Source organism: Cherax quadricarinatus, chromosome 25, assembly GCF_038502225.1.
Source record: "Cherax quadricarinatus isolate ZL_2023a chromosome 25, ASM3850222v1, whole genome shotgun sequence".
In the NCBI taxonomy this organism is placed as follows: Eukaryota; Metazoa; Arthropoda; class Malacostraca; order Decapoda; family Parastacidae; genus Cherax; species Cherax quadricarinatus.
Genome location: NC_091316.1, coordinates 39,581,602 through 39,594,559, shown reverse-complemented (window position 1 = coordinate 39,594,559; position 12,958 = coordinate 39,581,602). Strand labels below are relative to the sequence as shown.

The following is a 12,958-nucleotide window of genomic DNA, read 5'->3' as shown; positions in this document are numbered from 1 at the left end:
AATGAGAAACAATTAGCAGGAGATACTCTTATGACTTCGATTATTTGTGAAAAGGCTAGGCAGTTGCATGAAGATTTGGTAAAGAAATTGCCTGCAAATAGTGGTGAAGTGAGTGAATTTAAGGCCAGCAAAGGCTGGTTTGAGAGATTTAAGAACCGTACTGGCATACACAGTGTGGTAAGGCATGGTGAGGCTGCCAGTTCGGACCACAAGGCGGCTGAAAAATATGTGCATGAATTCCAGGAGTACATAGAGGTTGAAGGACTGAAACCTGAACAAGTGTTCAATTGTGACGAAACAGGCCTCTTTTGGAAGAAAATGCCTAAGAGGACCTTCATTACACAAGAGGAAAAGGCAATGCCAGGACACAAGCCTATGAAGGACAGGCTGACGCTAATGTTCTGTGCTAATGCTAGTGGGGATTTCAAAGTGAAGCCATTACTAGTGTACCATTCTGAAAATCCCAGAGTGTTCAGGAAAAACAATGTTATGAAGAGTAAATTGTGTGTGTTTTGGAAATCTAATAGTAAGGCATGGGTCACGAGGGAAATTTTCGTCGAGTGGTTCAATGAAGTGTTTGGCCCTAGTGTGAAGGAGTATCTCCTGAAAAAGAAATTGGATCTCAAGTGCCTGCTAGTAATGGACAATGCACCTGCTCATCCTCCAAACTTGGATGACCTAATTTTCGAGGAGTTTGGGTTCATCACAGTAAAGTTCTTGCCCCCGAATACCACTCCTCTCCTCCAACCCATGGACCAGCAGGTTATTGCAAACTTTAAAAAACTCTACACAAAAGCAATGTTTCACAGGTGCTTGACTGTGATCACAGACACTCACTTGACCCTAAGGGAATTTTGGAGAGAACACTTCAGCATCCTCCACTGCATAACCCTTATAGGTATGGCTTGGGAGGGAGTGACTACCAGGACTTCGAACTCTGCCTGGAGAAAATTGTGGCCATATTGTGTCGACAAGAAGGATTTTGAAGGATTTGAGACTGACCCTAATGAGCCTATGTCTGTTGTAAAATCAGTTGTGGCAATGGGGAGTTCCATGGGGTTGGATGTGAGTTTGGAGGATGTGGAAGAATTAGTGGAAGACCACAATGAAGAGCTCACCACTGAGAAGCTGCAAGAGCTTCAGCGGGAAGAGCAACACATCGCAGCTCAGAATCTTGCTGCAGAGGAGGAAGAGAGATGGAAGAAGGTGCCTTCTTCAGAAATTAAAGAGATTTTTACTATGTGGGGTAAGATGGAAAGCTTTATGGAGAAACATCACCCTAACAAGGTTGTTGCAAGCCAGGTTGGCAACATGTACAGTGACAAAGTCTTGGGTCATTTTAGGGAAGTGTTAAAGAGACGCCAGAAACAGAGCTCTCTCCACAGTTATTTTGTGAGACAGGACTCCAGTGACTCTCAAGGTGGTCCTAGTGGCATTAAGAAACAGAGAAGAGAAGCAACCCCAGAAAAGCAAATGGTACCTGAGGTGTTGATGGAAGGGGATTCCCCTTCCAAACTATAAACAATCCACTCTCTCCTCCTCCTCCAGTCTCCCATACACTAAGAAGAATCTCCAATAAAGGTAAGTGTTATGCTGTTAATGTTTCATTCATCATTTCCCGTTGTATTGTTTATGTACTACATGCATATTTCATGTTAAAAAAGTTTTTTGTTTTAATACTTCTGGGTGTCAGGAACGGATTAATTGTATTTACATTATTTCTTATGGGGAAAATTGATTCGTAAATCGTAAATTTAGTTTATAGTAACGGCTCCAGGAACGTATTAATTACGAAAAACGAGGGACCATTGTATATATATATATATATATATATATATATATATATATATATATATATATATATATATATATATATATATATATATATATATATATATATATATATACAAAACAACCAAGGGGAGTAGAATGATAGCTCTAGGCCTTTCGTATTGCAATCAACACATCATCAGGAGCTCGCAAAATTGCAGAAAAGAGGAGGATGTCCAAGCAAGTACGTTGCCAGAGGACCGTCTCCACTGGAGTGAGTGAGTGAGGGAGGGAGAGAGGAGGGTACAGAAAGTGCCCAAAGGCACAACAGTGCCCACCGCCAGAAGGATGAATATTATAGCATCAGAAAAATCTCACAAGCATTGATATTATAACGAAAATAACGTGGCAATAATAAAAAATATCGATCATATTCCGCTGTGACATCAATAACTTTACACACGTAAATGTATTGTTAGTGATATAGAAGTTTCTTCAGTTATAAGGTAGCCTTCCACGGGACAACGTGTCCATTTAAAGTGGCGAGAAAACGATAACATATAGAGGGGAGATTTTTAAAATTATGTAAAGGAAACGGGTCTCCTTAATATAAACTCTTGAAAGAGGGAGGCATCTGTAATAACACGACAGACGTAAGACATCGTGATGAGCGAGACATCTTGCGTAAGATATCGTGATGAGCAAGACATCTTGCGTAAGATATCGTGATGAGTGAGAGATCTTACAGAGTGAGAGATCTTACAGAGTGAGAGATGCTACTGAGTGAGAGATCTTACAGAGTGAGAGATGCTACTGAGTGAGAGATCTTACAGAGTGAGAGATGCTACTGAGTGAGAGATCTTACAGAGTGAGAGATGCTACTGAGAGATCTTGGTGATTGACTATGATGAATCAGAGAAAATTTGAATCATTTCATTGGTGCACCTATAGAATCAACTTAACATCAAATTAAATCTAGAGAACCAAAATAAAATATAAGCTCAGTGTTTTACTACGATGTGATGATTACTTAAAACACGTGGATGTGATGGTTACTTAAAATACGTGGATGTGGGAATTATACGTGGATGTGGGAATTATACGTGGATGTGGGGATTACTTAAAATATCTTTTGGTGTATAAATTCTGATATATATCTATGTTTGATCATGTTTCTTATGCTAATGTGTGGTTTAGATATTAAGGTTGGACGAAAGACGCATTTTTTCAAAATATTGTTTGCCTTGCTGGTTCTTTCTGCCTTTTAGTTGTTGCCAACTAGTCGACCACTCCAGGGCTTTCCTTATTCTAAATGATTCGATCTTCACATTATAGATTCTAAATGATGCTCAAGGGTGAGAAGGAATCTGGCTGAAATGACAGTCACTGTTCCTCTGGTTAGTACTTCATGTGGGTCGTCTCTGACTGTTCTATATCAGCCGCTTAAGTACGTACTGTTGCCTCCATAGGAGGAAACAGAATGTATATATCACCAGACGTATATATCACCAGACCTTGCGGCGTGGTGATATATAAATTCCTTTTCGTTAAACCATACGTGACTCCTGCTTACCTATCCAGCTGCTCGCGCATCCTGGGGTGGATAATCATTGTTTTCTCACTGAAGATCAAAAGGTAGGTGATCGTGGGTTCTTACCTATTTTCTTCCAGAGGAATGAGACAAGCGGACAGTAGTCATTTTTATCGTGTGAACTGCATGTGTTACAGTGAGGAGGCAATCAATTATCACTCTCATGTTTTAATTATCCTGATTATGTCACATATGTACCTGAACATGCGCATAAGCTTATTAAAGTGCTTTATGCTATTCTAACAAAATTTAATTGTTATGTATGTGGTGTACTCACCTTGAACATTACATTACAGTACGAACGTACTAGTAAAAATAAGAGAGATCTAGTTGTCTTAAGTTTAGTTATTGATCTGACTGATTCAGTTATTGATCTGATTATTGAATTAAATTATTTTAACTTATATTCAGCTATTAAGGAAGCTCATGTCATTATTACCAGGAACAAATAATCACATGAAGCCGATTAATAGGAAAAGGTAGTTTCCTGTTGTATATATAAATCCTGCACTAATTCTTAACTAAGAATATTAGTTTTATTCTGTGCACCTCGTAACATGGTACCTCCCTCATTGTCGGCTTCTGTAGTGTTACAGTGAGAGAGATGCTGTAACATTGTGAGTGGGGGGTTATGATGAGTAAGAGATGTTGACAAGCGAGAGATTCTGATGAATGAGAAATGTTGATAAGTAAGAGATGTTGATGAGTGAAATAATGATGATTAAGAGATGTTGATGAGAAAAATGTTCTTAGAGAAATGTCGATGAAAGAGATGATGAGGAGCGCGAGATGTTATCGAACTAATGATAGAAGATCCTAAGATTTTTTACTAAGAAGAGACAGATCTCGACAAGCAAAAGCCTCTCTAGGAGAATAAAACTGACAAAAACTAACATTACATTTACTGTAAACTATAAGTTAGCCTGATAACACATTTATGTTATATTTTGGGTATTTCATGAAAAATTAACTGACAATGACAACAAGAGATTGATGATATCTCACCAGTGAGAGATGAATTGATGGTGAATCTACTTCCATCCTCCCTGACCCAGCGTATGATTGGCTGGGGATCTCCGCTGGCTTCACATCTCATCACTGCTTCACTGCCCTCGTCCACTGTCACGTCACTGCTGCTGCTCATGTCATTGATCACTGGAGGCACTAGCAAGAATACAGAAAATATTATTGATACGCTCATATATCAGACCATTGGCACTAGATAGGCCAAAACATCACTAACACTAGTGTACTTCAGACCAGCAACACTACTGACCAAAACACCACAACACTAGTGTACTTCAGATCAGCAACACCACAGACCAAAACACCACTAACACTAGTGTACTTCAGACCAGCAACACCACTGACCAAAAACACCACTAACACTAGTGTACTTCAGACCAGCAACACTACTGACCAAAACACCACTAACACTAGTGTACTTCAGATCAGCAATGATGAAATGTTAAGATGATTTATAGTAGGCTTATAGTAGGTCTAGCTGCAAGACGGGACGTAAGAGAAGAAGAATATTTTCATAGTTATTCCTGGTCCAGCATCCAGGTCAAAGACAGGGATGCTGAAAATGATAAATAATAAAGACAAGTTGACAAATAAAACACACGAGCAACAGTTGGGTATGTTTACCGCAGAAACGTATCGCCTACACAGTGGGCTTGTTCACTCAAAAACAGAGGAGAATAAATTGTTGGCAGCAGGAGTGTTGACGAGGTGAAGATTATGTAATCAGTCCATCATAGCTGGAGTAATAGAAATGAAGAAATGGTCAACCCCTCAGTCCTCCATTGTGAAGGACTCTTCTTACCATGAAGAGTCTGTTCTAGCCCTGTCGAGTCTCTCTTCACTTTGCCGAGTCTCGCCACACTCTGCTGAGTCTCTCTCCTGCGAAGGTGAAGAGAGTCGCTCACCCTGGAAGGCTGAGGAGAGTCGCTCACCCTGGAAGGCTGAGGGACTGATGACCTCAAATCTATTTCTCAAAAGTTGACGGACTGATTACATTATATTTACCTCGTCAATACCAATGCTGCCTACAATTTATTCTCCTCTGTTTTAGACTGAGGAAGCCTACCGTGTAGGCGAAACATTTCAATAGACATACCCAACTGTTGCTCGTGTATCTTATTATCAACTTATTTTTAGTGTTTATTATTATCATTTATATATTAGACTTGGATGCTGGACCAGCACTGAGTAATAAAATATCATTCTTCTCTCTCTTTCTCCTTTGTCTGATGTCACCATGTCCTTTACTTTCACTGTCTTTTTCACCTTTTTACCATGTTATTCACTATCTCTATATCTCCTTCACTGTATCTCACCATGTTATTCACTTTTCAGATATTCCCACTTCTAATATTTTATTCATTCTTTTCCCTTAACACGCATATATGTATTATTCCTCTCTCTGCATCGTACTGCTTCTGGCTTTCTTCTCATGTTCCTTCCTCCAGATGTTTACCTTATTTGGTCTTTTATCTCCCTTGTTCTTGTCCTCTACGCGGATCTGTTATTCACTTCCATCTCGGTTTGGCTCCTTTTTCCTGATGTTTATACTCCTCATCTCCTGCTTCCAAGATTCTCATCAACTATTCTCAGTTCCACACCTTCTTTCTTTGTGCATCTTTAAGCTTTGAAATTGATGGAAAGGGTTGTAAGTGTTGGTAGGGAGGGAGACAGGTGTTGGTAGTGAGGGAGGCAGGCTTAGTAGGGAGGTAATTAGGTACTGGTAGGGAGGTAAGTGGGTATTAGTAGGGAGGCAGGTGTTGATAGGGATGGAGGCAGGTGTTGGTAGAGAGGGAGGCAGGTGATGGTATGGAGGGAGGCAGGTGTTGGTGATGAGGGTTCCAGGTGTTGGTGGTGAGGGCTGTAGGTGTTGGTGGTGAGGGTTGTAGGTGTTGGTGGGGAGGTAGGCAGGAGCTGATGGAGAGGGTTACAGGTGATGGTGGAGGAGATTGCAGGTGTTGTAGGAGAGGGTTGCGAGTGTTGGTGGAGTGGGTTGCAGTTATTGAAGGAGAGGATTGCAGGTGTTGATTGGGGTGCTGCAGGTGTTGGAGGGGAGACTATCAGACAGTCCACGTGCATGTGTTTACCTTCCTTCCCTCTTTGTTGACACTCTGGCCACCCAATATTGCTTCCTCTCACACACTCCTTCCAGAGTTCCTCCCGACCCTGTTGATTCTCTCCTCACCGTGCCGGGTCTCTCCTCACCCTGCCGGGTCTCTCCTCACCCTGCCGGGTCTCTCCTCACCCTGCCGGGTCTCTCCTCACCCTGCCGGGTCTTTCCTCACCCTGCCGGGTCTCTCCACACCCTGCCGGAACTCTGCTCACCCTGCCGGGTCTATCCTCACCCTGCCGGGTCTATCCTCACCCTGCCGGGTCTATCCTCACCCTGCCGGGTCTCTCCTCACCCTAACGGGTCTCTCCTCACCCTGCCGGATCTCTCCTCACCCTGCGGGGTCTCTCCTCACCCTGCCGGGTCTCTCCTCACCCTGCCGGGTCTCTCCTCACCCTGCCGGGTCTCTCCTCACCCTGCCGGGTCTCTCCTCACCCTGCCGGGTCTCTCCTCACCCTGCCGGGTCTCTCCTCACCCTGCCGGGTCTCTCCACACCCTGCCGGAACTGTGCTCACCCTGCCGGGTCTATCCTGACCCTGCCGGGTCTCTCCTCACCCTAACGGGTCTCTCCTCACCCTGCCGGATCTCTCCTCACCCTGCCGGGTCTCTCCTCACCATGCCGGGTCTCTCATCACCCTGCGTCTTCTCTCCTCGCCCTACTGAGTCTCTCCTCACCCTGTTAATTCTCTCCTCAGCCTGTTGATTCTCTCCTAACCCTGAGGGATCTCTCCTCACCCTGCCGGGTCTCTCTTCACCCTGCCAGATCTCTCCTCACCCTGCCGGGTCTCTCCTCACGCTGCCGGGTCTCTCGTCACCCTGCAGGGTCTCTCCTCACCCTGCCCGGTCTCTCCTCACCCTGCCGGATCTCTCCTCACCCTGCCGGGTCTCTCCTCACCCTGCCGGGTCTCTCCTCACCCTGCCGGGTCTCTCCTCACCCTGCCGGGTCTCTCCTCACCCTGCCGGGTCTCTCCTCACCCTGCCGGGTCTCTCCTCACCCTGCCGGGTCTCTCCTCACGCTGCCGGGTCTCTCGTCACCCTGCCGGGTCTCTCCTCACCCTGCCCGGTCTCTCTTCACCCTCCAGGGTCTTTCCTCACTCTACCGGGTCTTTCCTCACGCTGCCGGGTCTCTCCTCACCCTGCCGGGTCTCTCCTCACCCTGCCGGGTCTTTCATCACCCTACCGGTCTCTCATAACCCTGCCGGGTCTCTCATCACACTGCCGGGCCTCTCCTCACCCTGCCGGGTCTCTCCTCACCCTGCCGGGTCTCTCCTCACCCTGCCGGGTCTCTCCTCACCCTGCCGTGTCTCTCCTCACCGTGCCGTGTCTCTCCTCACCCTGCCGGGTCTCTACTCACCCTGCCGGGTCCCTCATTACACTGCCGTGTCTCTCCTCTCCCTGCCGGGTCTCTCCTCACCCTGCCGTGTCTCTCCTCACCCTGCCGGGTCTCTCCTCACCCTGCCGGGTCTTTCCTCACCCTGCCGGATCTCTCCTCACCCTGCCGGGTCTCTCCTCACCCTGCCGGGTCTCTCCTCACCCTGCCGGGTATCTTCTCACCATGCCGGGTCTCTCATCACCCTACGTCTTCTCTCCTCGCCCGACTGAGTCTCTCCTCACCCTGTTAATTCTCTCCTCACCCTGTTGATTCTCTCCTAACCCTGCCGGATCTCTCCTCACCCTGCCGGGTCTCTCTTCACCCTGCCAGATCTCTCCTCACCCTGCCGGGTCTCTCCTCACGCTGCCGGGTCTCTCGTCACCCTGCCGGGTCTCTCCTCACCCTGCCGGGTCTCTCCTCACCCTGCCGTGTCTCTCCTCACCGTGCCGTGTCTCTCCTCACCCTGCCGGGTCTCTACTCACCCTGCCGGGTCCCTCATTACACTGCCTTGTTTCTCCTCTCCCTGCCGGGTCTCTCCTCACCCTGCCGTGTCTCTCCTCACCCTGCCGGGTCTCTCCTCACCCTGCCGGGTCTCTCCTCACCCTGCCGGATCTCTACTCACCCTGCCGTGTCTCTCCTCACCGTGCCGTGTCTCTCCTCACCCTGCCGGGTCTCTACTCACCCTGCCGGGTCCCTCATTACACTGCCGTGTCTCTCCTCTCCCTGCCGGGTCTCTCCTCAACCTGCCGTGTCTCTCCTCACCCTGACGGGTCTCTACTCACCCTGCCGGGCCCCTCATAACACTGCCGTGTCTCTCCTCACCCTGCCGGGTCTCTACTCACCCTGCCGGGTCCCTCATTACACTGCCGTGTCTCTCCTCACCCTGCCGGGTCTCTCCTCACTCTGACGAGTCTCTCATCACCCTGCCGGGTCTCTCCTCACCCTGCCGGGTTTATCCTCACCCTGCTGTGTCTCTCCTCACCCTGCCGGGTCTCTCATCACCGTGCCGGGTCTCTCCTCACCCTGCCGTGTCTCTCCTCACTCTGCCGTGTCTCTCCTCACTCTGCCGTGTCTCTCCTCACCCTGCCGTGTCTCTCCTCACGCTGCCGGGTCTCTCATCACCGTGCCGGGTCTCTCCTCACCCTGCAGTGTCTCTCCTCACCCTGCCGGATCTCTCCTCACTCTGCCGGGTCCTTCCTCACCCTGCCGGTTCTTTCCTCACCCTCCCGGGTCTCTCCTCACCCTGCCGGGTCTCTCCTCACCCTGCCGGGTCCCTCCTCACCCTGCCGGGTCTCTCCTCACTCTGCCGGGTCCATCCTCACCCTGCCGGGTCTCTCCTCAACCTAGAGTGCCTCTCGTCATTTTCCTTGTAGCCTTCAGCTCCAGTTCCACAATATATCTTTTCCTGCCTCTCACATGTGTGAGCACATATGAACCTTGAACCCACACACTACATGGTATGTGAGCACGTGTGAACCTTGTACCTCACACTACATGGTGTGTGAGAACATGTGAACCTTGTACCTCACACTTCATGGTGTGTGAGCACGTGTGAACTTTGAACCCTCACACTACATGGTGTGTGAACACGTGTGGCCCGGTGGCCTGGTGGCTAAAGCTCCCGCTTCACACACGGAGGGCCCGGGTTCGATTCCCGGCGGGTGGAAACATTCGACACGTTTCCTTACACCTGTTGTCCTGTTCACCTAGCAGCAAATAGGTACCTGGGTGTTAGTCGACTGGTGTGGGTCGCATCCTGGGGGACAAGATTAAGGACCCCAATGGAAATAAGTTAGACAGTCCTCGATGACGCACTAACTTTCTTGGGTTATCCTGGGTGGCTAACCCTCCGGGGTTAAAAATCCGAACGAAATCTTATCTTATCTTATCTCACACTACATTGTGTGTGAGCACATGTGAACCTTAACATGTGAACCTTGTATCTCACACTACATGGTGTGTGAGCACATGTGAACCTTGTACCTCACACTACATGGTGTGTGAGCACATGTGAACCTTATACCTCACACTTCATGGTGTGTGAGCACGTGTGAACTTTGAACCCTCACACTACATGGTGTGTGAACACGTGTGAATCTTGAACCCTCACACTACATGGTGTGTGAGCACGTGTGAACCTTGTACCTCTCACTTCATGGTGTGTGAGCACGTGTGAACCTTGTACCTCACGCTACATGGTGTGTGAGCACGTGTGAACCTTTTACCTCACACTACATGGTGAGCACGTGTGAACCTTGTACCTCACACTACATGGTGTGTGAGGACATGTGAACCTTGAACCCTCACTGTTTGAGCAGTTTAATATAGACAAATTCAAAGTTCTAAATGTTGGACAGGACAATAACCATGCCACATATAAACTAAATAATGTAGATCTTAATATTACGGATTGCGAAAAAGATTTAGGAGTTCTGGTTAGCAGTAATCTGAAACCAAGACAACAGTGCATAAGTGTTCGCAATAAAGCTAGTGGAATCCTTGGCTTCATATCAAGAAGCATAAATAATAGGAGTCCTCAGGTTGTTCTTCAACTCTATACATCCTTGGTTAGGCCTCATTTAGATTATGCTGCACAGTTTTGGTCACCGTATTACAGAATGGATATAAATTCTCTGGAAAATGTACAAAGGAGGATGACAAAGTTGATCCCATGTATCAGAAACCTTCCCTATGAGGATAGACTAAGGGCCCTGAATCTGCACTCTCTAGAAAGACGTAGAATTAGGGGGGATATGATTGAGGTGTATAAATGGAAGACAGGAATAAATAAAGGGGATGAATAGTGTGTTGAAAATATCTAGCCTAGACAGGACTCGCAGCAATGGTTTTAAGTTGGAAAAATTCAGATTCAGGAAGGATATAGGAAAGTACTGGTTTGAATGAGTGGAACAAACTCCCGAGTACAGTTATAGAGGCCAGAAAGTTGTGTAGCTTTAAAAATAGGTTGGATAAATACATGAGTGGATGTGGGTGGGTGTGAGTTGGACCTGATAGTTTGTGTTACCAGGTCGGTTGCCGTGTTCCTCCCTTAAGTCAATGTGACCTGACCTGACTAGGTTGGATGCATTGGCTTAAGCCGGTAGGAGACTTGGACCTGCCTCGCATGGGCCAGTAGGCATGTTGCAGTGTTCCTTCGTTCTTATGTTCTTATGTTCTTATATTCTTATGCGTGAACCTTGTACCTCACACTACATGGTGTGTGAGCACGTGTGAACCTTGTACCTCACACTACATGGTGTGTGAGCACGTGTGAACCTTGTACCTCACACTACATGGTGTGTGAGCACGTGTGAACCTTGTACCTCACACTACATGGTGTGTGAGCACATGTGAACCTTGAACCCTCACACTACATGGTGTGTGAGCACGTGTGAAACTTGTACCTCACACTACATGGTGTGTGACCACGTGCGAACCTTGTACATCACACTACATGGTGTGTGAGCACATGTGAACCTTGTACCTAACACTACATGGTGTGTGAGCACGTGTGAACCTTGTACCTCACACTACATGGTGTGTGAGCACGTGTGAACCTTGTACCTCACACTACATGGTGTGTGAGCACGTGTGAATCTTGAACCCTCACACTAGATAGTGTGTGAGCTCGTGTGAACTTTGTACCTCACACTACATGGTGTGTGAGCACATGTGAACCTTGAACCCCTCACACTACGTGGTGTGTGAGCACGTGTGAACCTTGTACCTCACGCTACATGGTGTTTGAGCACGTATGAACCTTGTACCTCACACTACATGGTGTGTGAGCACGTGTGAACCTTGTACCTCACACTACATGGTGTGTGAGCACATGTGAACCTTGAACCCTCACACTGCATGGTGGGTGAGCACATGTGAACCTTGTACCTCACACTACATTGTGTGTGAGCACATGAGAACCTTGAACCCTCACACTGCATGGTGTGTGAGCACGTGTGAACCTTGTACCTCACACTACATGGTGTGTGAGCACGTGTGAACCTTGTACCTCACACTACATGGTGTGTGAGCACGTGTGAACCTTGTACCTCACACTACATGGTGTGTGAGCACATGTGAACCTTGAACCCTCACACTGCATGGTGTGTGAGCACGTGTGAACCTTGTACCTCACACTACATTGTGTGTGAGCACATGTGAACCTTGAACCCTCACACTGCATGGTGTGTGAGCACGTGTGAACCTTGTACCTCACACTACATGGTATGTGAGCACGTGTGAACCTTGTACCTCACACTACATGGTGTGTGAGCACTTGTGAACCTTGAACTTCACACTGCATGGTGTGTGAGCACATGTGAACCTTTTACCTCATACTACATGGTGTGTGAGCACATGTGAACCTTGTACCTCACACTACATGGTGTGTGAGCACATGTGAACCTTGTACCTCACACTACATCGTGAGTGATCACGTGTGAACCTTGTACCTCACACTACATGGTGTGTGATCACATGTGAACCTTGTACCTCACACTACATGGTGTGTGAGCACATGTGAACCTTGAACCTCACAATACATCGTGTGTGATCACATGTGCACCTTGTACCTCACACTACATGGTGTGTGAGCACATGTGAACCTTGAACCTTCACACTACACGGTGTGTGAGCACATGTGAACCTTGAACCCTCACACTACATGGTGTGTGAGCTCATGTGAACCTTGAACCCCCACACTACATGGTGTGTGAGCACATGTGAACCTTGAACCTCACACTACATGGTGTGTGAGCACATGTGAACCTTGAACCCTCACACTACATGGTGTGTGAGCACATGTGAACCTTGAACCCTCAAACTACATGGTGTGTGAACACATGCGAACCTTGAACCCTCAAACTACATGGTGTGTGAACGCATGCGAACCTTGAACCCTCAAACTACATGGTGTGTGAACGCATGCGAACCTTGAACCCTCACACTCCATGGTGTGTGAACACATGTGAAAGTTGCTCATATTCTCTCTCAAATGTGTCTCGTTCCTTTGCTTAACATTTTTATGGTTAAGTATCTCCTAACTTATGTAAAGTGAGAATTACCACGAAAGTTACGTCAAACTTCGAGA

The 12,958-nt window shown here is 47.2% G+C and overlaps 1 protein-coding gene across 1 annotated transcript in view; it reads right to left on the bottom strand.

Annotated features, from left to right (window-relative positions):
* The window catches only part of LOC128689899 (protein amalgam-like), a 67,245-nt gene that overhangs the window by 27,811 nt on the left and 26,476 nt on the right, over positions 1-12,958 (bottom strand). Inside the window, exon 3 of the mRNA XM_070088712.1 lies at positions 4,367-4,525. Within this exon, the coding sequence (XP_069944813.1) occupies positions 4,367-4,525 (159 nt within the window). The remainder of the gene's footprint in view (positions 1-4,366; positions 4,526-12,958) is intronic.